The sequence below is a fragment of the Solanum verrucosum genome, unplaced genomic scaffold, assembly GCF_900185275.1.
Source record: "Solanum verrucosum unplaced genomic scaffold, falcon-dt-bn FXZP01000230.1, whole genome shotgun sequence".
NCBI lineage: Eukaryota > Viridiplantae > Streptophyta > Magnoliopsida > Solanales > Solanaceae > Solanum > Solanum verrucosum.
In genome coordinates, this window is record NW_026019954.1 from 2,330,172 (window position 1) to 2,357,553 (window position 27,382).

Genomic DNA, 27,382 nt, shown 5'->3' on the forward strand with positions numbered 1-27,382 from the left:
GTCACCCCTATATTTGAGTCACAAGGAAGGAAAAAGCGTAGAAATTCCGAGGGAAGGATAAAAAAAAATTGGAAGTTCCCTTCAAACCCTGTCAACGAATTTCAGCTGCGCGCCTGGTGGGTGTTATAGAAAAAGTTAAACTTGTCGTTGGGAGTTTAAGACAGTTGTTAATTCGTACATAACTGCTAATCTGGACTACACCAACCAACCATCTATTCAAACAAGTTATAAGTTTTAACCAAAAACATATGTTACTCCTACTATTCGTTTGTCGGCTTGAGTTTCATTCTTTTTTGTAGAAAATACTTGTAAAAGTCTACATCAGTTTTAATACATAATCTTCTTATTAAGATAAAGTCGAGTTGTTGTCAGTGCCATTGCTTTTTGCAGATATTTTATTTTAGTAATTTGGATTTGGTCACACTTGATGGCACACAGTTGAACGATAAACTAAACTTTTCAAATGTCCATACTTGACCAAGTCTTCGTAGAAATGGCACACAGTTGAACGATAAACTAAACTTTTCAAATGTCCATACTTGACCAAGTCTTCGTAGAAATCTTTGTAGAATATTGAAATGTCTCCTAGCTCACCAAGTACTTTCAGTTTCATGAGTGGAGAAAATATCAAAGGGACAAACTAATCAACAGTGTTAACCAGGGCAAGTTTGTAGCTTGAAGCCTTGAACTGTTTCTGATCGGATTAAAACAAAAAAAATGAAGCAAAACACATTGAATTGTGATAAAACTGGCCATTAACAAATATTTTTTGGCCACATAATTCGTTCTGATATACATACTCCTATAGTTGCAGCCTAATATAATATACTTCGGCAGAAACAGCTACGCAGACATCATCGCAGCTCTTTGACGATCGCATTAATATACACAAACTATATACCAAACAAGCAGATGCCCATATTAAAACCGACACAGGCAAGTGCCTTTCACTACAAAACATAATCAAGGTAGTGGTGGTAATGTTTACGGTTGAACTCCAGCAAGCTACCATAGGTTCGGTCTGCCACTCCAATAAAGAGAGCTTCAGTATCAGGACTGAAGGATATCCCAGCAATCTCACCAAACAAATCAATCTCTTGACAGGTACCATAATCAGATTGCGTATCGAATATGTGGACAAAATCAGCTGGCTCCGCCATGGCCATGAAGCGCCCATCTGATGTGAACTTGATTGCACGGATGGCTCCCATCCTTCCTTTCAGCACTGCTATGGACTGCGACGTGTTCCTTATATCCCATAATCTGCAAGTTGTGTCTTGGTTACCAGTTGCCAAAATTCTTCCGTCCGGATGCCAAGCTGATGAAAATGAATAGTCTAGGTGACCTTTTAGGTTGCTGACAACCTGAAGCATCAGTCACAGGTCAACACATGAGCAACTAATCATCAAAAAGTTAACACCCCTCAGTTAATAAAAGGTATATGGACGAGACCAACCTTTCCACTTTGAGCATCAGCAAGTAGACATTCTGGACTATCACCAAGGATAGCAAGTAATTTATCATCGGGGCTAACAGAGGTGTTCTGCAATGAAACGGAAAACTGTGAGTAGAGAGCCAACGAGTATTACCAAAAATCATGGAACTGCAGAGTAGAAATTAAATCCACAACTCACGTTAACAGACCAAGGAAATGCATAATGATTGGTGCAAACGAAGCTTTTTGCATCAAAAATCCTGACTTGCTGATCATTATTAGCAGTGATTACCCTCATCGAGCCACTGGAAAGAACCATATAAGCACTGGTACACAACAGTTCACATTGAATTCAAGAAAAGCTACAGAGGCACAAATTTCAGGGACTTACGTTGGACTATAACTAATATCCACAGCATTAGTGATAGCATTCTCTCCGTTACTTATTTTTGTAGCGAATACAACTCCAGGTTGGTTTAAATACTGCACGAGTTAAAATCATATCAGTATGCATTACTTAAGAAAGAGTACAAATCTGCTCAGAATATATATTGTCATCCTATAGACCTACCTTACAGATAAGCTCCCCTTGGAAACCCCCAGCAGCCATCAAACCATCTCTAACAACCATAGTGCTGATCTGCACTCGGGAAAGTGCTTGAGACGCTGATCCAGGGTATTTCTGCACAAACCAGAGAGTTAATTCTTGATTGCCAAAAGTCATTTAAGTATATTTAAGGGAGACAAAAGGTTCTGCTAACCATAGTGGGCGCCAATGGCCTAGCAACATTAAGCACTTCTTCCCCCTTTCCGAGAAGTGAGGACCAGTGCATCACAGAGTAGTTTTGCATGAGATACACATCATGTTTTGATGTCGACCACAAGAGATTCCTCAACTGAAACAAAAATATAAGCAGGTTGATACACTCATCAATAGACAGCATACCAGTTCCCTATGAAGCAAACAACAACATCAACACAAATATCAAATAAAGCAAAAACAAAACTTCAGAATGCTGGAACTTGCAGAAAAAGCTCATAATTTTATTTTTTTTTGAAAAATGATAGACCCACCCGCAGTCTCATAAACTTCAGGATTCAGATAGTTCTCATTCTCCGTCTCAACCATATTGCAAGCTGAGCAAACAGTAGATTGGGAATAAATAACCTACATAGTGTGATGCAGAATGGACTACAAAAATCAACCGCCCCCCTCTCTCCTTCTGCAAGGTCAGGCAATACTAATACAAAGTTAAGTCGTAGGTCAGTATGTCGCTAGTCCTAAATATTAGTGGTCAATGATGCATAAGCTAGAGAAGGAACAGCTGCTAGCTTTCTACAAGTCCACAACTGAACAATCTACCACTAATAGTTACACATCATCATCTGCAATAGAGCAGGTCTCCTGGAAAGCAAATTGGGCAGCTAAAAAATAGTTCACTTTCCTACACTATTATATAGATCGAAGTAGAAAAGAAACCTGTGAAAGAGAAGTCAGAAATGTCAACTACGATGATGACAGGAGGAAAAATGACGCAGAAAAAACAAGAATGCCACGAGACTCGAAAGGGATGCCTCAGCAAAATCTAGAACACAGAAGCTTAAAAAGAGGAATGGGAGAGCAAGCAACACTATACCTCGGAAATTGTACATAATCAATACAAGGCAGCACAACCAAAATAATGAACAGTACATATTTCAAAAGACATCAACAGGATTCAATAGCTTAATAGATGGATCGCAAATACAAGTGTTAGGTGCTTCGACATTCTATTCCAAAGAGTGGAATGGACCAAGGGATATAGGGAAGAGAGGATAACTCTTGGGAGCAGTAGATAAGTAATTGAGCACCCAAATTCCCAACGTGATTGATTAAGGGCACAACACCACATAGCAAAGAGAGTAAGTCGGCGATTAAATTCCTAAGTTCAGAAATGTGATTGATCAAGGACAAAAGAACACACAATAAAGTCGCCGAAAATTTCAAAAAATGAAGTCACGAACTCTCAAATGAATGACACACGTAACCCAACCCAACTCTCTTACTCGTATAATGCAAAAACTCAGTTGCCAGCAATTAGCAAATCTTCTCTTTCTAATGGAGACAGATACTAGATACAGATGACAGCTACCAGACAAGATGTACCAAAGAGATTATATAATGATCAAAATTGTGAAGTAACTGTGACACAGCAATCAGAATTTACAACCCACACAGTGGAAGTACTTAGAGAGCCTAGTGCAGAATCCATCTCTAACAAACAGAGAGAAAAAAAGTGCCAACCATCTTCAACAGAAGAGATAACCATAAACAAGATAATGACTACAACCATCTTCAACAGAAGAGATAACCATAAACAAGATAATGACTACAACCATCTTCAACAGAAGAGATAACCATAAACAAGATAATGACTACAACCATTTTCAACAGAAGAGATAACCATAAACAAGATGATGACTACAACCATCTTCAACAGAAGAGAGAACCATAAACAAGATAATGACTACAACCATCTTCAACAGAAGAGACGACCATCCAACTATTCAAATGATGAAGCAACACACAATATTTTAATACATACTTGCTGTCATTAACAAGTTAGCTCAAACTGAACAGAAGAAAGACCATAAAGGCCTATTAAATTCACAGATTATTCCCTATCATACCATCATATGGAAAATGCTTGCGCCAGCTGCTCACATAATAACTGCAATCTGCTTCTAAGGCTGAAAGATAGATACAATAACAATGCACACACAATATTGGTTAATTATTTGAAAGAATACAATTCAAACAAACATCATTTACAACAAGAATTAAAACATAACCACTTCACATAATTACTAACAAAATATGCTCATCAACTCAATATCTTCTACAGCAACAGCCTAGAAAGCTTTGCAATGATCAATGGGCCTTGAATAGAAAGGGATGAACCATGCAGAAGAGGCAACAGAGCTAGTTAACGACCAACTGAAAATGGAGGACCACGGCAGATGAATAGAAATAAAATCAAGATTATTCTCTAGAGGGACACACAAATGGAATTGGAAGTTCGGAAATTTCAACCATCAGCCTCAACTGTTCTGTTTGACACTGCAAAAGTAGATCTGTCACACAAGTAGTAGAATGGAACATAACAAACAACTTTGACTCAGAAGTCAGAACTATATTCTATGTCAGCAACAAACTACAAACTACAAACTACAAATCCAGCATAAGCCAGGTTCTGTCCTCACCCCTAAGCTTCCATATCAAAACCCAGTCCTCAAAATACATTCAGCTGATTCATGATGAAATATTCAAGAGTGAAGTTCCAAAACAAGGATCTTCTACAATTACAAAGTTTCATGAGACACTTCTCTAAATGTTTGTAATCTGCACAAAAAGGATATTGCGAACACTGCTCTCGGATCAATACATCAATCGAGGCACAGACTAAACTGCTTACTGAGAAAATGAGTTAAAAACTAAATGCAGAATATAAGAAAGAATGGTTTTTGTATGTAAATCTTGTTTGCTTCGACATGTAGCCAGAATACCATTACTAGAAGCAACAAAAGAAACTGGCAAAAGTCAAATTCGGCATAATCTTTTGGTTTTCTGAACAGAAGAAGAAAAAGAAATTAGCTGCATCAAGAAATGGTAAGGTAACGCTAAATTTATAGCAGATGCAAATTCACCAGCTTGGAGGCCATAAGAGGCATCATCTCAAACATACTGGCTCTGGTGACATATTATCCCAGAAAGCTGTCCACAAATGCGTTAGAGACACATATAGTCAATGTTTAAGTAATTCCATATCAAGCATCAAACTCACTGAATTGTTCGATGAGGATACAGACTCCATACCTCTGGAATTAATGAAAGGGTGAACCAACAGCCTAACAGTTTAAATCAAAATATCCAGAACATTAGGAGCAGAGCACCTGCAGAGGTATAGTTATTGCATGGAAACGAGAAAAAGGCGACGGGGATCATCGACCAAAAGCTCACACAATGATTAGACTGTAAATAACCAAATCCTATTATACAATACCAGTTTCAAAAAAAATATACTTTTGTTTAACTAACTCATAATGATGTAAAATAACAAACAACTAAAAATCCCAGGTAAAAATGAATGAGGAAAAAATAACATGAAAGGCAAGAATGAGAAAGGCAGCCATGGGAGTCGTTTGCCAGGTTTAATTGAATTATGCAAAATGAGACAACAGAGACTAAATCAATCACAAAGAACTACAGGGAGGCAGACCAGTCCACGATTTTCTTGATCAAAGGTTAACATAAACCCAAACAAGAAAAGGCTAAAGAATTTATGTTACCTGAAAGTGCACAATAGTTGATTTGACGAGCCTTGTATTGAACTGGAAGTCGTAGAAGCTGTGTCCTTTTCCTACTTCCTTGCACTTCTTAATGGTGAGGAAAGAAACTTTTAGAGTTGAGCTTAGCCAAATATACGAGAAAGATATACCATATACACTCCAATACATGGGAATGGAAAAGAGTGGGAAGAAAAACCTTTTCAAGATCTTCACGAGAGCGAGACAGGCTCTCGTAGTTCTTATACTGCATCAACCTCGTCTCGCGGTACTTGTCTCTGGTAAAATTAAGCCTTTCCCAAGGTATTCCCTGTATATCCTTGCCATTTCTAGCTTCTATAGCTGATGTATCCAGCTTTGACTTTCTCTGTAGAATCGAAGAGCAGTAAGTCAACATTGTTAAACAAAAGATGAAGATAACACCAGTAACATGTCAAAAAAATTAACATTGCCCGGTACCACTTCAAAATCGTCCTCAAAATCAGAGTCTGCAGAGACATCAGGGTCAGTACTTCGTGGCGATTCATCATCCCCAAAAGTGCTGTCATCAAAATCAGTAGTGTCATAGTACTCATCCACCATATACTCCAACTCCTGATTTTGAGAGAGAGCCATTATCCTAAATCAACAAAACAAAACTTAAATAAGCACCTGAACAGATATTAAGAATAAGAATTCATGAACTAATTTGACAAGTCTTCACTTGCCAGGAAATTAAACAAACAAATTAGCAAAAAATTGAAATACTAAGCCATTTATATGAATATTTATTAAAAAAAATCTACTAAGGAAAACATTTAAAACTTTGAATTTCAAGGTGAATTTCCCAAAACAATAGAAAACTGTCAGGTTTTAGTGGAGACAAAAGCTTAACAACATCAAAACTACAGAAGACCAGAATTTAGCCGAGAAAAAAGCTTAACAACATCAAAACTATAGAAAGTAGCCAGGATTTAGTGGAATAAAAAGCTTAATAACATCAAAACTATAGAAAATCGCCAGAATTCAGTGGAATAAACAGCTTAACAACATAAAAACTACAGAAAACAGACAGAATACAGTGGAATAAAAAGCTTAACAACATCAAAACTATAGAAAATAACCAAGATTTAGTGAAATAAAAAGCTTGAAAACATCAAACCTATAGAAGTAGCCAGAATTTGGTGGAATAAAAAGTTTAACAACATCAGAACTATAGAAAATAACCAGAATTCAGTGGAATAAAAAGCTTAACAACATCAAAACTGTAGAAAGTAGCCAGAATTTAGTGGACTAAAGCGCTTAAAAACATCAAAACTACAGGATTTAGCCATAATTCAGTGGAATAAAAAGCTTCACAACATCAAAACTACACAAAATAGCCAGAATATAGTGGAATAAAAAGCTTAACAACATCAAAACTATAGAAAGTAGCCAGAATTCAGTGGAATAAAAAGCTTAACAACATCAAAACTATAGAAAATAGCCAGAATGTAGTGGAATTAAAAGCTTAACAACATCAAAACTAAGTACATCAAAAGGTCATCGCAGAATAAACTCAACATGGATTTTTCACAGGTATTAGCATACAAAAAAGGCAATGAAACTGAAATTTCATCAATTTCTCGTAGAAAACCGAAACTTGAACAACATAAATTGAAAAAGAGAAAGTGTAAAACGTCGTTTACAGTACATTCTAGACGGAAAAGGAGGTTTGAGAACCGAACCTTGAAAGTATCGGAAGTTGAGAGATTTTCACGAGAAACAAAAGGAAAAAGTAACCACTTCACCGCCGGAAAAAAACTCCGGAGTTCTTCAGATAACCGGTATTATTAAACGGAGAAAAGTAATTGAAAATTAGTGAGAAACACTATGGCTTTGTTTGCTTTAATGGAGAAATTTGGAGAGAGCTAAAGCTTGTACTTATAATAATAACCAGACAGAATGCGTTAGTTTACCCACTGGTGGACCCGTAAGAGGAAACACATGAGAGCAAGAAATCCGCGGGCTATGGTACACCGTACCGTTCATGAGGTCTTGGTGCAGCACCGTGTAAAGTGTGAACCGTGACGGTTTCTTTTCTTTCCTTATCGGCTTTATCTAGTTCGATTTTTTATTTATAAACGTATTAAATTATTATCAAAATAAGATATTCGTTAGTATTATATATATTGTCATTGTCATATGAAAATATACACGAATTTTAAATAGAAGTAAATTTAAATAAGTTATTACTAAAGTAAAACAATTTATTGTATGTTTAAATTTAAAAACTTATGCAATAGCACCGTAACAATCTCACAAAAAAGAAAAACAAGACTTTGTTCACAGTTTGCGCTCATGGATAGGATCCCACCAAATCGACGATTTTAGAAAACAACAATACAAACATATTAAAGAAAAAAGAATTTGTAATATTGTATTCGTACAGATACAAATATAATTGATCGGATACAAACATCATTTCTTTGATTGGATACAAATATATTTGACAGAAAGGATAATTGCATATTGTATTCGTATGGATATAAATATAATTGATACAAAAAATATGACTTTTCGAATACAATTAAGATAAAATATAAATTTATCACATATATTTGATTGAATACAATTGATACATTATACATTTAAATAAATTTCTTCTTATTGGCACGAGAGAGAAGACACGGAGAGAGAGAAAGAGAGAGGGAGGAAAGGCAAGGGAAAGAGAGGAAGCGTACCCACATAGAAGGAGGGGGGGGGAGTTGAGAAGGGTTTGCTATAAAAACAACATATTGTTCTTTTTATAATATTTTAAAATTATAACTATTTTTTCATAAATAAGTTGTTAATTTTGATTAGTTTCATATTTTTTTTCATAAAATAAATCATCCCTTCGTCTTTTTTTAGTCGTTATGTTGTGTTTTTCGAAAGTCAATTTGACTTATTTTCAAAATTAAATTAGATTACATTAATTTGATATTTTAAAATAAAATTTTAAATATTCAAAAGCTATACAAAAATACTATAAATTGGACTAACATTTTTCATATCAATATGATGAATAAATACATCTAATGTTAGTAAAAATTATATCATTTGACTCTAAAAAAGAAAACTCTAACAACTAAAAAAGGACAAGAGTACCACTTATCTTACATGTCAAACGATTTATAACTTCACATTGACCATATTTATTTTTTAATTTAATAGTACTAGATAAAATAACTCTACTAATTTTTATTGGGGAAACTTTCGATATTGCTATTAAAAAATAGCTTAATTATGCGTCATAACTATAGTTTGCTAATTACAATTTACAGCTACATGTTATAGGGAGAGAGTGGCAAGCGAGATTCCAGAGAGAGGGAGAGAGATGCGAGAAAGAGAGGAAGAGAGAGAATGTAATTATAGTTAGAAGTAAGTTTCGAATTGTAATTAATGCAAACTGTAGCTATGTTAGTGTAACGACCTGATTCCGTCGTTAGGAAAAAGCCAATGGGGAAAGAATTGGGGCCAAAAAACTTTTGAGTAGTAACTTGGAATTTCCTAGCCTAGTCCAGATTTGGACGAAATCAGAGTCAGGCGAGTTTAGAGAAATCTGATAACAATTGGGTGATCTAATTATGATTTTGATCATATGAGTAGATAACTAAGACTTTAAGGAACCTGTACGACTTAACGAAATTGAATTTGGGTGAGTAGAACTCCCGAAACTGATCTTAGCGTGATCGGGTATTTTCTGAGTGTCATGGGATGAAGGTGTGTTGTGAAATGGGAGTTTGGAATTCTTAAATTTGCTCAATGTTTTTGTGCAAGCCGCCAAAGTGGGATAGTGCCGCCGGGGGGTTGGGTCCCGTCGTAGCGGGACAGACACGACTTAAGTTGGAAATAAAACCCCAAAAATATTTTATTCTGCACTTTTTGACTTTGAGAGCTAAGGAACTACCCCAAGTGCTTTCTTGACAGTTTTCCACCATTCTTGAGGCTAAAAGGAAGGTTTTAACTCCTCGAATCCATTTTTCGATCCGTATAATGTAAATTCGTGGATAATTATCGATGGATGAGGGTTTTGATCTGCGATTTATGGTGGAAGAAGCCCTAATCTGGGTATTAAGATCTTGGATTTGGCCAGAGTTGATAATGTTGATTATAATCCCGGTAATTAGACATTTGATTGTTGATCCTTGCGTGTATTAATTGTTTGTAGACCTAGAACAAGCGGAAAGAATCCAAAAAAGGAAGATTCAAGTGTCTTAGGGGATTCAAGCTTGGATTCGAGGTAGGTGATGGTTGTGATTTCATGTTAGTGTGATATATGTTTGTAATTGCTCATTATAATGCATGTATGTATGCGAATGTTGCATTATTGATCACCCTAATCATAAATGAGGATAATTGAATAATTGTATGCTATGAATCAACTCTTGTTGTATGATTGTGAGAATATACATTGTGATTGTGATTGTGATTGTGGTTTGTTGAATGGATCGGGTGTTGCGTTTCGACACACTAACTTGGATCGGTTGCCACGTTCCGACATAAACATGGGATCGGTTGCCACGTTCCGACATAAACATAGGATCAGTTGCCACGTTCCGGCATAAACATTGAATCTGGTACCACATTCTGGTATGATAACAGTTTGGGTGTGAGTTCCATAAGAGGACCATTGAATTAGGTTCCGTGAGAGGACCATTGAATTGTGTTGTATATCTACTTGTGATGATTACGTTCATATTTAATGATGATTGACATTGGAAGACTGTATGCATGTTGCTCTAAATTGATAATCAATGTGTATTATTGAGAACATATGATGCTACATTGATCCTGAAAAGATTACTAATATTGTATGTGTTTGGTATATGCATGTTTTATAATGTTGTGGTTACTTGCATGTGTTTCGCTTATTGGGATAGCCGCGTGATCCTACCAGTACAATGTGGTTGTGTCCTGATAATGCACTTGCTTGTTCTTTGTTGAGTACATGTCATCTTCAGGCGGTTATTGATAGACCTCAACTAGGTGACTATTGAGCGTGACCAGATTCAAAGGTGAGTCAGTTCTTTCAGGCTGCGATAGATCTTTCTTGTTTAAGTCCAATCTCTTCGGACTCAGACTATTTGTTAAAGGTGTTTGTTTAGTTTTGGGGTTGTACCCCTTGTTCTTAGACTTGTCGTTAGTAGAATTTTGATGCAATGACTTTCATGTTCTAGGGGTTGAAATTCCGCATTAGTTTGGTTAGTTAATTGTTTAAACCTTTGGAGTTTATAGGAACTCCATTTTTATTGTCATTTAAACATGCTTTTGTATCTTTAAATGCCTTAGTTTTCATAAAATTTGTTTGTTTGGGTTGTAGTAATGGTTCTCCCACTGGAGGGTTTGTGTGAGTGCCAATCACGACGGTCTGAATCGTGACAGTTAGCTAATTAACTACTATATATTTGCTTAATCGCGTAATTTTCCCTTTATTTTTTGACTTAAAAGTCATTTAAATTTGATATTTTAGTTTTGATTCAAAAGACTTTTTAAAGCAAATCTAAACGGACTCTTACTCAATTTATTAAATTCATACAATTGGGGGTGCATGGGGAGGGGAGGGGTAGGGGCTTGGGGTAGATGTGATTTAAAAAAACTGAAAATTTTAAAAATATAACTTTTTTCAAAAAGAAACTTTTAATTTATTTATTTTTGGTTGGGAGAGGGGTGGACTGGACTGGACTGGTTTGAGGGGTAAGAGGTAAATTAATTTTTTTAATTTGTTGAAGGATGGAGAGGGTAGGGGTACATGATGGGTAAGAAAAGATTGCAATTTGAGATTAGAGGAGAGTTTTGGAAAATGATTATCTTAATTTTTAAAAGGAATCATTTTTTTTAAAATTTAAGAAAAAAATAAGTTGATTTGAAAAAACATTTCCAAAACTTACCATGGGAAAATTTAGAAACCTACCAAACACATCCTAAGTGGAATATATATATATAATAAAAAGGCGAAATGGTCTGATGGACTCTTATACTTGTATGCGTTTGTATTCTAGACCCTTCTACTTGATCCTTTGTCAACTAAACTCTTAAACGCAATGAAATTCAACATAATAAACCCCTCTGACAATTGACCAAGCTTATGTGGCAACTTAATTGGTGACTTGGAACAAATGCGTGTTTTCACGCATAAAAAGAGTGTGACACAAAAATTTAGATAAAAAATAATTAAAAGAATAATAAAAAGACCAAAAAAAAAAAAATTCAAAATAAATTTCACTTCTATCTTCTTTCCCAACCTCCTCTTCATTTCTTTTTCTCTTATGTTTTTCCCCACCCAGTCCCCCTTCCACATAGCTTTCCAATTTCTTCTTTTCTCTTTTGTTCTTTCCCGCTCAGTTCTCCTTTCTCACAGCCCTCCAATTTCTTCCTTTCGTTTCTTTTTTACTTTTACATTTTCTTTCTCCCCAAATTAGGAACAAAATCAAGCAACAATTTGTGAGGAGACAGATCTAATAATTTTGATGGATAAAAATTAATTATTTCATGTTTTTTATGAAATCATGTGGAGTGGATTGTGTCTAAAGTTGTATATAAATATTAAGATATATTGAAGTATTTTAGTGATAATTTGTTGACATAATGGAGAAAAGAGGTTTATGGTGTTTAAGTGATGGACGAAGTGGTAAAAAATTGTGACATGAAATTTTGAATGATTCAAATATAGAGAAGAATGGTGAATTTTAGTGATATTGATGGTCAGAATGAAAGGTTGTGATGGTGAGATCTAATGTAAAAATGGAGAGAGGGATGGTCAAGAAGAATGAAGAGAAATGGAGTGAAAAAGAAGAAAAAATGATTATTTTTTTAAAAAAATAAATAATAAATGATGTGTAATTTTAAATTTGACGTGGATGATGATGTGTCATTTTTGTTGAGAGTTTGAAGTACACGCAGAGCCAAGGGGATTTAAAATGCTAAGTTACATTGAATTTAAGGGTTCAATTGACAAAGAGTTAAATAGAAGGATTCAGAATATAAATACATACAAGTACAAGACCATTTTGCCAAATAAAAATATAAAAAAGTGACATTTCAAATGAGAATGGACCCATTTTAAATTGGACCCCGCCAGTTTCGCCAGCTACCCATTTGCAGCTTACACGTGTCTAGTTGAGTAAATTTGATTCTACAACATTCGTCATTGGCAGCTGCAGATTTTACCACGTGTCCATTTATTTAGCTGAGACACTTTTCCTAACCTTCGGCGTTATTTTAACCTAACTGTAGTTGGTTGGTGGCTTCTACCGTGGTAAGTTATTTCCTAGAGGGTAGAGTTGTCTTTCGTCTTTGGTCGGCACAAATGGGTCCCAGTGGGCTCCATGCTTTGTGGGTCACAGTCCACGTGTAGCTTTGTTAAATTCTGCTACCTAGTCCAAAAGCATGACTTTTGAAACCGTTATTTAATTCATTTGAGAACAAGTAGTATATTTTTTTCAAAATTTAAGTCAAAAGTGTTTAATAAAAATACAATATCACTAACGACAGACCTAGAAAAGACTCAATTAAAAATTACCGAATTCATAGATTTTTTTTTTAATCATAGATTAATGTGAATTGAAAATGTAGTCAGAGTGAGAGATAATTGTGACAAATATGAAGTCAGCATCATAGAATTTGTTTTGTTATGAAACAATACCACTTGTGATTTCCATCAGCTCCAACGTGATATGTTTCTTCTAGTTTCTCCGGTTATTTTTTTCTTTTCAAGTCAGTTTAAAATATTCACTTCGTTTCAATTTAATTATCTTTGATTTGATACAAAATTTTAAAAATATAAAAAAAATTAAGTTTTATTGTATTAATTTAAAAAGATATAAAATGTAGTAAGATATCTTTTAATGTTATGATTTTTAGTATGCTATTTTAAAAATAATACATTGTTTAAAAATAAAACAAACAAGTCGAAACAGATTGAGTAATCTTGACAACGCATGTGGAAGAAAAATGAATTACTAAGATACCAATTATACTAGGAAGAAGTGTTACGGAGAAAAAAAAGGAGAAGAGAGTGAGTATTAGAGGGCAAATCGTTGATTTAAGCTTTATTTGAATCTTTTTTTAAATTTGTATTCAGTTTTATCAAATCGTTGGCTTTAGTAGTATTTATTGGGATTATTTTTACTAATGAGTGATACAAAAGCTAACTATTACATTCTCCGTTGTTTCATATTAGTTGATTTCTTTTTATTTTACATGGTGTTTAAGAAATCATAAATAAGAAGGTAATTTTACTAATTAGCTTCTTAAAAAATTTCTTGGAAAACCTTACAAACAAATACGAATACTTTAAAAAAGAATTAATTGCAAGGGTAATATAGAAAAAATTCAATTAATACTTTCTCGATTTAGTAAGGTGAACAACTAATATGAAACGGATGAAGTACAAATTTTGACAACAATAAATTATACGATAAAAAATTCTATTAAAAGAATATAGTCAGATTATTTTGATAATAGTTTGACTTATATATATATATATATATATATAATTAAAATATATTAAAATTATAGAAAGAATAATCACCCTAAGCAAAACGCTAACAACTATAGTCATGTGGATGCTATTATGTTTCAAGAGAAGAAAATATTTCTATTCATAGAAATTCAAATTTTTTCACCAACAAAATATTTTCCACCAAAAAAAATCTTTTTTTAATAAAGAACATAATTTTAATAAAATCTAAATAAATTTGATAATTCAGGACATATTCGAACAATTTTCTAAAATAGATCAATCAAATCCTCTAATTATTTCTGCTAGGCCAAGATATTTTTCCAAAATATTGACAAATACTTATGTTATGAAAAAAAATTATGATAAAAAACACTTAATTTTTCATGCTTTTGGTCCCAATATCGACAATTTTTTATCATTATAAGACTAAAATTTGTCAGTCAATCAATCAAAACTATCAAAGCATCATAAAATAATTACGGAAGATTCAAACTAAAATTTCTCCACTTGAATAAATCCATCATTGGCATCCTTAAGAAGATGATCGAAATTACACTTTCGATATTAACATGACAATAAGCACAAAAAAAGACATCTCAATAATGGTAGGGCAGCCATCAAATAGTACACCACATCATATCATATACTAGAAGCACATACTACTTTATTTTCCTCTTGTCAACTTCCTATTATAATTCACACATTTCGTAAAGAAATATCTCACTTTCGAGATCTTATATTTTGCATCTTTGTGTATTTTTTTTTTTCTGTATTAGAGTTTATATTGAAGTTTCGACTAAATTTGGATTGTGTACTGCAGGGTTCATTTGTGAGTGGCGCTTTCAACATGATTTTTTCCATACCAAAGACTCGAACCGAGATCTCTGATTGAGGATGAAACAGTCCAACCACTGCACCACAACCCATATAGGTGCATCTCTGTGTATTTATTCCTTTCCAATTGTGTGGTTGCTAAAAAATAATGGAACGGATGGGAACCTAATATTATTGTTAGTGCATATATCACTCACCTAATTATTTGTTAGATTTTGAACAAATCAATTAGGTTGTACCTAATGGGTTACACCAACATTAATATATCGAGTGAAGTCGTATAAGTGAGGTCTGTGATAGGAAGAATGTCCATAAATTACTATTTTGTGGATCGTTAAGATAGAAAAATTTATTTTATAAAAAACCCTCGACTCTGTTAGGGTTTTGCCCCAATTTTCTTACCTTATTTGAAGTTTATTTTTTCCTAAAAGTAAAGTCAAAGTATTATCATAGATACTTTAACTTTTTCTGAAAGTAAAATATAGTATTCTTTCATATTTGATTTATTCTTTTCTTTTAGGAAAAAGTTTTGAAGTAACTAGTCATTTTCTAGTAAGAAAAGGTTTTAGGACTCTATAAATATAGGTTTGTTTCTTCTAACACAATAACAATAACATCCACAATGTAGTCGTTTAAGAGTCTTGTTTATGAGGAGATTTAATCTCTCTAAAGTTTCAATGTTTTTCTTTATATTAGTTTTGATATAATAATATTTTGATTTTTAGTATAAGTTTTTTGTTATCTGATTTATCAACTATATGATTTGCAAATTGTAAGCTTCCGCATGATGCCCTAATTACCCTTCATAACCCAACAAGTGGTATCAGAGCACATGGTCCAATGATCCAATATTGGTTCAACAAGATTGAAGAAAGGTTCAAGTGGTTTCAAATCAATTTGTAATAACTTTGATGATAATGAAGATTTTTATGTTACTACATGTGGGGAAATTTTCAACTATATTTTGACAATCCTGCTACTATATCCTTAAGAACAAAATCAATTTTCAACCCCAGCAAATTTTTAATGCTCGGGCTCCACTTTTAGCTCATGCATCTTATTTTTAATGCATAAGCTCCACTTTTAACTCATGCATCTTACTTTTAACGCATGAGCTCCACTTTCAACTTATATATATTACTTTTAATGCATGAGCTCCACTTCAACCCTGATCATAACTTTTAACACATGGCTACAATTTTTAACCCATATCAATTTTTAAATCATGGTAAGCAGCAGTGATAAATGAAGATTGTGTGAAGAAGATGGATCAAGTTTTGTCAAGAAAATCCAACCAAAAGGGGAGATTTGTTAGGGTTTTTGCCCTGATTTTCTTACCTTATTTGAAATTTATTTTTTCCTAAAATAAAGTCAAAGTATTACCATAAATGTTTTAATTTTTTCTGAAAGTAAAATATAATATTCTTTCATATTTGGTTTATTCTTTCCTTTTAGAAAAAAAGTTTTGGAGTAGCTAGTCATTTTCTAATAAGAAAATGTTTTAGAACTCTATAAATATAGGTTTGTTTCTTCTAACACAATAACAATAACATTCATAATGTAGTCATTTAAGAGTCTTGTTTATGGAGAGATTTATTCTCTCTAAAGTTTCAATGTTTTTCTTTATATTAGTTTTGATATAATATATTTTGATTTTTAGTATAAGTTTTTTGTTATCTGATTTATCAACTATATGATTTGCAAATTGTAAGCTTTCGCATGACACCCTAATTACCCTTCAGAACCCAACAGACTCAAGTATAGCAAATCGAGGCACAATGAAGAAGGAGGCAATCAACAACATACTAAGATAGATGATTGAAAACAATAATAAATAGATATTGAAAACAATAATAAATAATACAACTAGTACCCGACAAACCACTAATAAATATAAAAAAACAAAAGCTACAATAATACAACTAGTACAATGGCCTACACTATACTACCTACTAACCTTCTACCCTAATACGTGTCCTCCACACCTTTCTATCTAAGACCATGTCCTCGTTAATCTGAAGCTCCATCATATCATGTCTCATTACCTCTCCCCAGTACTTTTTTGGCCTACCTCTGTCTCTCCTTGTACCCTCTATTACCAACCTCTTGCACCTCCTCAATGGTGCATCTACGCATCTCCTCTTCACATGTCCAAACTATCCCAGTCACGCTTTCCTCAACTTGTCCACCACGGAGGCCACTCCCACTTTGTTCTGAGTATTCTTATTTTTAATCTTATCTCTCCTAGTATGACTACACATCCATCTCAATATCCTCATTTCCACAATATGCAACTTCTAGAATGAGTTAAATTACTTAAATTTGACACTCTTGAACCTAATCTAAAATTATAAAAATAATAAAAGTGAAGTTATATATCATTCATTATGAGTCATGACGCTAGTAAATTGTAGAATTTAGTCATCCAATTATTCATATTCATATATATATATATATATATATATAAGATACATAACTTTAGACATGTGAATTTCATACTCGTGTGTCTGAAGTTATAATAAATTACAAATTTAAACAAGCTTGATAATACCACTTAATTTGACCCTTTTTCTTTCTGCAGCTTTTGTTTTGAAAAATAAAGGAGAAAGAGTCTCATGAAAGTTCTGAAATACGGAATTTAAGAAAAACATCTCTTGTTTAAACTACTATTGCCGTCGTCCCAACTAATTTGACACTAATTGATTTCATAGTACAAAATTTAAGAAAAAAAAGAGTCTTGAGAAATTTGTGATCTTACATCCTCTACCCGCCTCTACTTCTACTCTCAACCTGATGCAGATGTTGTAGACAATGTATTCCAGTCTAGCTTGAATTTTTGTTCTATATTAGGAAACTGATGAGCAGCAATGAGAAACACTATTTCCACTGGCCAAATAAGATATGCTTTGAAGCTACAAACTTGAGTTAGAGCAGTTCAAGATATGTCTGTAGCCTCATGTGAGCCATCTTTGGACCTATGCTTCCTTTTTTTACTCCTGCATTTACAAACCAGTATCATTTTTTGGCTGGGCCAATAAATTATCGCAAAAACCAAAAGATGGAAAAATGATAATCAAATCAGAGTTGATTGAACGCACTTGTCATGTGAACCCGGATCAAGACATGATTTGAGTTTCCGATCAACGTGCTTCACATCTTTGGAAGTCGGAGTCAAAAGTTTGCCAACCTGTTCAAATGCCAGGAGTTCAGGCAGTAAGAGGACTATGTTAAACCCAAATGAAGATTTCGGGGAAGAAGTCAGTAGGATGAGAAAGATAAACCATTCCAGGCATGCAGTAATAACAAGGTTAAGTACTTGCCAAAGAATCAATGGCATTTATAGAACCAGTAAGTTCTGAAATGGCATGAGCTGGCTGATAATGTGATAGGACACTTCTTAGGTACCTGTTTAAAGAATCATTATCATGTCAATCAGAATGTTAGTGATAATTGTGGATTCTGTCCAAACGAGAAAGGGACTGGGACCTCTCAAAATCAAATATGCTATGCGCTGCGTTAGCTCTATGCAAAGCTGTCAATGCCAACTGAAATAAGGAAAAAGAAACTTAAATCAGAAAATTATCTAAGAAGATGTGCATGTGAGTATTATCAGTAGCACATTTTAAAAGAGCAAATCACATAGAACGCAAAAGCAGGAGTTTTGCTTCACTGAGGTATCCAACAAGGTCATCAGATGAATTTATCAGATGTCAACTATGTTACCATTCATTGATCATCAGAAAAAGTTCCTTCTTATGCATTTCAATTTTATCCATAATGCAGTCTTGTCCTCTGTCAGAACAGCTATCATCTAGTAACATCACATGATTTGTCCTCTGATAAATATGACTCCTATGGGCAAAATGTGGCCAAAATATAGAAGAGCTCCTCTAGAATCTAACCACAACCTCGGAAATATAGAAGAGCCTATGGGAAAGCCTCCTCTCCAAAAAATTTCAATCAATCATCAGACAAAAAGTATAGCCTTGGTTAGTTGCCAGAGATAGTCGGGAGAAACTAGGGATAGTCATAGTTAATTGTCAGGGCTAGTTATGAGGAGCTTATGGGAAATTATAGCTAGAATTGCTTCTTTTAAAATGTCAGACAAGCTAGATTTGATCTGGTCTAACCATACCAGGAAAATTATCTGTCAATAACAGATGATTTATTCTGAAACAGCCTCTCCACCCCACAAAGGCGTGCCGCATACATTCCACCGTCCCCAAACCCCATTTGTGGAATTACACCGAGTATGTTGTTGTTGTTAACAGAGGATCCATTCTCCGTATCCACACTTCACATGAAATCAAAAAATATGGATAGGGAACAAACTAGTTCAAAAGTTTATGACTGAGTGGAACATGAAACTTTTCTTTCAACAAGATGAAGCAAGCCTCAAAGATGTATTTATCAGTTAATATAATTCTCTGCAGATAGGAAGAGCCAGTAATTAGATTCGTACAGTATAAAATCATTTCAATATAGTATATAAATGATAAAATATAACCTGCCCAGGTGGGAATAGAAGTGGTCCATCAGAACGCATAATCTTATCTGCTTCAATCCTAGCAGTATCAAGTGAACCCTGTACTTCAGAAGAAAATAAACTTAGCTGGTAGACGACTACAAAGGTTAGAGTAATATAAATTGAACTCACTAAGGAATAACAAAATTAATTCATCATCTACAGTAGATGAATTACAGTTAGTAATATATCGATGCATGTCAGAATGTTACCAACTACTTATGAGGGAAGTTTATTCCTTCTTCTTGTCCCATGTTGTGTACACTGAAATGTTTTGAACAAATAAATTGAAGTATAAAAGAAAGATTAGTTGGTGGGTAGCTCAATGAGCTACATAGAGATCTATGATTTGAAATTCTAAGAATAAATTGAATTATAATAATCACCATATCTCCAACATGCCACCAACTTTGTTATGTTTGAAAGAAGATTGATGATAATCTAGCAAGAAGATGCATTAACCTTGATTATCTAAGGAAGAACTACAAACAATAGAAATGGGAAGAGTGAAATCAGCATTAGTTCCATTGGGTGGAGAACTGAAGATTTTCAATATCGCATACAACATTCACATGGTTTGGGTGGTTTAACTGCAAAACTACTAGTTATTGGGCGACATTGGATGAAATTCAATTGTCAGAAGCCAAAATTTACAAGGAGCAGAAATAGTGGAAGAACATTTTATTTGATAAAAGAAAATTGAATAAAAAGTATCCCGGTGCACTAAAGCTCTCGCTACGTGTGAGGTCAAGGGAAGGGCCGGGCCGGACCACAAGAGTCTAATCTATGCAGCCTTACCCTGCATTTCTGCATGAGGCAATTTGCATGGAAAAGCAAATAACAAATTGTTTTTATATGTTAACCTACATTACCCCACTACTAACCAGTAACCCAACCCAACCTCCTCCCAGGAGTCAATTGTGGTCCTTTTCCTCCATTTACTCCCTTCGTAACTTGATTTCTCAACCTCAAGGTAAGCGGGGAGAGCTTTTCACTTGAACTACTTAACCTGTTTAAAAAAATTGCAACTACCTTCAGTGCCACAAGCTGGTCTTCATCTTTAGCTCCACAGAACTCCTACAATTTCAAGAGCAATAGTCAATAATTGCAATGAAGAAATGAAGCAGTACAAGGAGTGGAAATAACTACCAATTAAAAGGAAGACGTCAACACAAAAATTATTACTCAAAGGGTTTAAGTGTAACAGATCAACAGAAAAAGACCTCTAAATCACTGATAAAACCTTCAAGAGCACGATATGGAGCATAAACAATTAGATCAAATCCTAGACTCTGCAAAATAAAGGTTAGAAAAAAGTTGATTAAGCAAAGATTTGAAGGAAATTGTAGAATGACATGACCATCAAATAAAATCCATGCCTGGAAAACCAGCATCTCATTGTTGAGGATTACATGATGATCCTGTCCAATACCCTTCCCAAGCTCCTCAGCTGATACATGGTTTTCCTCTGCCTTGCAAGCTGCATATATGCAGGTTAACCTACAAAAAGAGGGGAGGGGGAGCTAGTAAGCTTTGTCTCTGTCAACTATCAACTACTGTATGCATCATATATGTGGAATCCAGATGACTTTGTTTATGTTTTTAAAATGCACTTCAACTTGAATTTGGAAAAAGTAACTATTGTCCAATAATGTCCAACCAAACACTACATAAAGATAGGGGGAGCCTAGTAAATTTTTTTAATAAGAAAGCACAGAGAAGATAGATAAGAAGCTTACATAATGTCTTTAGGGTGATGTTCCATCACGGACCATTGTAGATAAAACCTCTTAAAATAAATGAGAGCTGTCGCCTACAAACAAGCATGAGAACTGTTTAACCATCTAGTTGATCCATTATAGTAGCAGATCCAATACTCAAAACTTTATACCTGAATCTTACGTGGGAACTTAAAGGCATCACAGACGTCTTGAATTTTGAACTCGTAGAAAGCCCTTAGAAGTTGTTCTTCTTCAACCTTGAGTGGTTTAGGACGCTTTTCAGCTAACATGCCAACCAAAATAGCAACCAAAAGAATGATAAGAATTATGATTATCTTCCAAGATTAAAGGAAGGCAAACAAGAAACTTTATAGTCTCTAGTTTTACTTTGGTCTGAAAATATACAATCTTACCACTATCTTTTGCGTCATTTTGAATTTCAGCATACGAGAACGACCCATCAATATCAACTTCCATTCGCGTTGTTCCATACTTCACAACAGAATTAGCTATCAGTATTATTAGTACACCCACAAGCACTATAAATCAGACCTATGTTCTGGGCCATAAAGTTTCAGGTAATGCTGCCTAAAAAATTAGGCAAATCGTTGAAGCAGAGAGAAAGGTAACATAATTGTTTGAAAAAAACATAATGCCGGCATACAGAATTTCATACACCAAACACATAAAATGGACAAGAAATTCTACTCTGTCTAACTCTATGGGGCAAGAATCGGACTTAAGACTTGGGCCAATCAAAAACGACACGTGGAAAGAAGAGTAGGTCAAGAGTGACTCAGCAGGGACAACACCAAATGCTATCCTCAGAACGTGACCAGTAAAGGTAATCCTATCAATGAAAAATCCAGAGTCAAGACAATCGGAGCCAGAGTCCTAGCGGCAAAGCCATCTAGCTCCAAAAATACGGGACCGGGCACCAGGTTGTGACCTAACAAGATAAGGTCAAAATAAGTTCAGGGGTCCAGCCGTTGTGTTGCCGAAGAGTCTGAGATCTCTGCCAGCTGTTGTGGAAAGAGCTGGCTCAATCTACGCTAGTCGATGGGGAAAGAGCCCAAGATCTCCGTCAGCCATTACATAACTGAAGTAAACGTGCAATTAGTGAACTTTATGAGGGCGGGAACCATAGAAGTTGCTCTCTAAGGTTTAGCTATGAAAAGTCTTACATCTACTCGTTGTAAACCATCCATGTTTTACTCATTTTACCAGCATTATACTCTTTCTTTGTGTTCTTAAGCTCTGAAGCTCTATGATTTCATTGTTCTGAATAATATCAATGAGATCAAGCTTACCCGATGACACTGCTAGCTATCAGAATCAGAACTCAGGTTCATTCTATTCACTTAACTTACTGTTTCATGTCTATACCATATTTGTTATTCATGTTGCCTTGTTCATATTGATTAAGCAAGTTACAGAATACAAACCATGTGTTTTGGACATCTCAATATGCATGTGCATGAACCACGTCTTAAAGATAAACACTAACTACAACAGCAAAAGGTCAAAGAACACAATCATATTGCCTTCATCAAAACAAAAACTAATTAGGTGAAAAGGGTATCTCAACAAAAGAAAAAATATCACACAGAAAATGAACAAGCAAATTAAACAAAAAAATATTAAGAAAATGAGCTAGCATACCTTCTCTAGTGCTTGTTTCACTCTGTGATTAGCAACTTTATACTTGTGTTTCTGCGAATACAGTAAACCATTCATAAACCCAAAAATTCAAATAAAAATGGGAAAATGAAAAAAAAATGATATTCTCCAAGATTTTTGATGAACAATTGTAACTCACAATATCTTGGGGAGTAAAAATCCACTTGGTTTTATGAGTAGATGTCACGAAATCAGCCATGTCTTCTCTCTGCCAATTCTAATTTTCGTTTGGATGTGATCTTCCAATAAACTATGCCATGGCCCAGCGTTTCATCTCTGGAATATCTTCAAAAATAATGTATAAACACTCCTAGATAGTGGTGTCAAAATAATTCTATAATCGATTGAACCAATTAAATTTAACCTAGTTACTAAAATTTTAAAATAAGATCACAGATTTCAGTATATATTTATAATTGTATCAAAACTAGTTGTTATCAGAAAATTGAAAAAACATAATAGTAGATATTCAGAAAAGCATCAGAGTAAAAGCTAAAGCAGAAAGACATTCGTCAAACAGACAAGCAATTCTTCTGCATATAAGCTAAGCAAAAGAAAATATTTAGAGGAAAATAAAAATAAATTAAAATTGTAAAGCAATACCCAAATTAGTGTTATTGACAAGTATTACAACACAAAAAAAAACTATCTCACGCATTTCCCTTGCTAATAACACAGGAAAAGAGCTGTATTTTCAGCTTCTTATGGAGTAGTATCTAATTTTAACACCAAATTAAAGCTTCCACCTCACGAAGGGGACAAGAAAGTACAGACCCATAAGAAAATAAATTGGATATGGGCTTAGTTTTAGGAAATAAATAGAGAAAAAATCCAGTTAATCGGAGAACTTACCGCAGATTTTTCGCCGGTGAAACGATCGCCGGAGTGACTAGCAGCGGGTTAATATACCGGAAGGGCTTAAGGCTTTGTGATGGAGGAAATTTAATAAGCACGGTACAGTGACTGTGAAGTGCTCTGATTTATTCATGCGTAAGCTATGCTAGTATAAAACATCTCGCACAATCACGTTACTCCCTCTACGTCAATTAATTTACATGAAACTTTTCGAATTTCGAGAATTAATTTTTATAATTTAGATTATTTGAATCTTTAGAAATAAAATATAAATATTCAAAAATTAGATTCAAAAAATTAACATAATTTAAGAAAACTTCGAATACATATGAAAAGATATCTTGCAAAAAATTCATTTGAATTTGAGATTCTAATAATATCTCACAAATTGAATTGGAATTTGAGTTGACTCACAAAATAAATTAGAAACATATTATTGTAATATTTTACTACCCTCTATTCAATTAATGTAAAGTTACACACTTCTTCTACCAAACATATTAATATGGTACTTTTTAGAGTTTCTTACGTCTTACATATATTTTAAAAGAGTGCCATAGAGGTATATCCTAGTTATCATATTTTATGAAAAAATAACTTACATAAATTTCACAGTGTAAAACCTAAATTACATTATATTCTTACTTTTTTCTATTTTACAAAATTTCTTAAAAATTGTAGATACATTATATTCAGTCGGATACATAAATTATGATACATAAAATAACTTAACTGTTGTGCTTAAAAAGGAACTAAATGTAAAATTAATTGTCAATCTCACGAATCACGCAAAACAGATTGATATTAATTATTCCAATTCGTAACAGATTCAGAGAATTCAAAATTCAAATCTTCTTCTCCTCCATCTATCCCAAATCATAACAGATCCAAAATACATGATGAATATATCGATTTTTGTTGAAATTTTCAGGAATTTGGGTGATCGATCTGAGTTATGAACGATATAATAGTGATGAAATAATTGTTAGGCAAACAATTTCTTTTGTGAATCTCAAATCAGCCATTACAACTGAATTGAATCTCAAATCTATCATTGATACAATAGACAAGATGGCTGGAGAGATACATTGATGATACATTCGGCGATTCATCAAGCCCCATTAGCTGATGTTCAAAAAAACACGAGAAGATTTATCAATAATGGTTCAAATTTGCTGAATCTGGCAATTTTTTTAGTTGTTCAAATAAGAGCAAAAAAGAAGAGTTTTTTGAATGATTGGGTTGTTAATTTGGTACAGATGTAGATGGAGATGGACGTCTTACTGGTGGAGATACCACCAAGTTCTTTGCTATGTCCAATTCGCCTCGACCAGAACTCAAGCAGGTTCTTTTCTATCTTTTCATGTTTCTCAATGCTTGAATAGTTAGAAAACTTTGATCAGTCTTGATTTAAAAACACCAAAAAAGATATTGCATTTAATGTATCATTGACTTATTTAATGTTTGCAGGTTGTTGCATCATCTAAATTTATTCTTTTAGTTTATGAATTTGGAAGAAGATACATTATTTAGCCTTGAGTGAGAAATATGTAATTGTGGGAGATTTCAACTAGACGAAATATCTTGTGCACACGCAATTGCTATTTTGAAGAGCAAGAATATCACAGAAGTGCATCCCCACTGCTTTGATTACTATATTGCAGTGAATATGTATTAGATATATTAATACATACCTAAGAGCAAGAATGTTACAGATATGCATCCCCAATTATATGGATTTGTTATGTATCCCTTTTATCTTTTTATTTCTGAATTTGTACATTGATATATAATTCGTTATACATTATTGATTACAAACTAATACATAACTAGTTTGACGTATATGTATTGTGTTTTTAGATCTCTGAGTTAGTGTGCTGATAATATGAAGTATCAGATACATGTGAATTTATTTTTTTATTTTTTATTTGTGCTTTAATAAGTATCTTTTGATGTTGAATTTGTATATGGATATATAAGTCATGATACATTAATGGTCACAACTTGATACATCACTAGTTTGACGTATATGTAATGACTTTTTAGAGCTGTGAGTCAGTGTGTTGTTGATATAAAACATCATGATACATTACTATTTATGTATCTTATTGTGTTTGTGAAAAACTATATTTTGTAGATGATACATTATACATGTAATTTGTTGTAAACACATCAAAATGTTCGCGAATGAGGGTATGTATCAACTTATATTTATATTTTGTATATGATATTAAGTATATGTTAGTTGTGTGATTGTTTGTGATTGATACATAAAAGGGATAAGAGTTTGAAAAATACCCCAACTTTGGTCGAATTTGTTGTTGCGATACTAAACTTTCATGAGGACCTATTACCTCCCTAGACTATTTAATACCGTATTTTTTACCCCCTGAACTATTTAATAGTGTATTTTAAAGGTATATATGTGCCCACGTGGACACATTACTATTTATAATTTTGCATTATTTTTTATGTCCACGTGGACAAATATATATGTTTAAAATACGGTATTAAATAGTCTAGGGAGGTAATAGGTCCTCATGAAAGTTTAGTATCGCAACAACAAATTCGACCAAAGTTGGGATACTTTTCAGACCCTTCTCCCTACATAGAAATACATATTTTATGTAATGTATCACTAATTTTTTTTAATGTTGACATGAGGTTGTTTCATTTGAGTATCTTTATTCAGACTATGATTCTAGAAAAAGATACATTGTTTGCCTAGAAAGATAAATAATCAATTGTGATAGATTCAATGATTCCATTACCAGATAAGGAAATTGTCTTGCCACCTCGATACAAAAGGATGCCTGGATGATCATGAAAAGAAAGAAAAAAAACTCTAGTGATAAGCCAACTACGAGCACAAATTGTTGTAGACGTTATAGACATGAAAGTCACAACACGGGATCTTGTACTTTCTTACCTAAAGAGAAGTGATACATTTCTTTTTAGAAAAATACATTCAAGTTCCAATATGATGAAGTGTTACTATTAATAAATAAAAAAATGTTCAACTTTGTGTACATTTCTTCTTGATAATGATTTAATCACACTGTTAAACTATTAAATTTTGTAAATCTAGTACAATATTTATATAATGTATGTTTTTTTTTTTTTGATAATAATGTGTTTGATACATCATGATTGTGAACGACTGTCGTGGTTAGATATCAAGTGTATCAATAACTTAATAAACAACCTCTTGAATGATAAAATTGTGTGATACTTAAATTTATAAAGCTTATTTGTATCACATAATTGTTAAAAGTATCCTATTTTGTATTGTGTACCACAAGCACTATAATTACAACAAAAAAAATCAAGAAAAATATACATACTGAGATTAAAAAAACAATATATATTGAAATTTGAATTCAAAATAACCAAATTTTTAGAGAAATATTCTAAAACTTAATTTAATGTATCTTAAAAATAGTAAAACATTCAAATGGATGTGTCCACAAATACATAATGACTATTCTATATTGACGAAGTAACCATTTATCCAGAAACCAACCTCCTAAGCTTGTTAATCC

General features: G+C 33.5%; 2 protein-coding genes across 4 annotated transcripts; both read right to left on the reverse strand.

The window, feature by feature from the left end:
• Positions 1 to 737: 737 nt before the first annotated feature.
• LOC125814141 (uncharacterized WD repeat-containing protein C2A9.03-like) lies at positions 738 to 7,583 on the reverse strand. Of its 3 annotated transcripts, XM_049493595.1 has the most exons (10): positions 7,468 to 7,583; positions 6,221 to 6,380; positions 5,961 to 6,128; positions 5,765 to 5,851; positions 2,197 to 2,331; positions 2,007 to 2,117; positions 1,827 to 1,918; positions 1,635 to 1,740; positions 1,457 to 1,543; positions 738 to 1,364 (listed from the first exon to the last, which is right to left on the reverse strand). In XM_049493595.1, the coding sequence occupies exons 2-10, from the start codon at positions 6,374 to 6,376 to the stop codon at positions 951 to 953; spliced, it is 1,356 nt and encodes a 451-aa protein (XP_049349552.1). In that variant the 5' UTR covers positions 6,377 to 6,380; positions 7,468 to 7,583; the 3' UTR covers positions 738 to 950. The 3 variants fall into 3 exon arrangements, with proteins under 3 accessions (XP_049349552.1, XP_049349553.1, XP_049349554.1); XM_049493596.1 differs by lacking the exons at positions 6,221 to 6,380; positions 7,468 to 7,583 and adding an exon at positions 4,109 to 4,165 and having other exon boundaries at positions 4,679 to 5,851; positions 5,961 to 6,123; XM_049493597.1 differs by lacking the exons at positions 6,221 to 6,380; positions 7,468 to 7,583 and adding an exon at positions 4,109 to 4,165 and having other exon boundaries at positions 5,961 to 6,091.
• Positions 7,584 to 17,715: 10,132 nt separating this feature from the next.
• LOC125814163 (cyclin-H1-1-like) lies at positions 17,716 to 23,295 on the reverse strand. The gene is made up of 13 exons (XM_049493620.1): positions 23,125 to 23,295; positions 22,968 to 23,018; positions 21,719 to 21,797; positions 21,476 to 21,588; positions 21,324 to 21,397; positions 20,964 to 21,084; positions 20,808 to 20,876; positions 20,617 to 20,661; positions 19,567 to 19,644; positions 18,546 to 18,604; positions 18,380 to 18,464; positions 18,158 to 18,246; positions 17,716 to 18,055 (listed from the first exon to the last, which is right to left on the reverse strand). Exons 1-13 carry the CDS (start codon positions 23,182 to 23,184, stop codon positions 17,995 to 17,997), a joined length of 984 nt encoding a protein of 327 aa, XP_049349577.1. The 5' UTR covers positions 23,185 to 23,295; the 3' UTR covers positions 17,716 to 17,994.
• Positions 23,296 to 27,382: the final 4,087 nt, after the last annotated feature.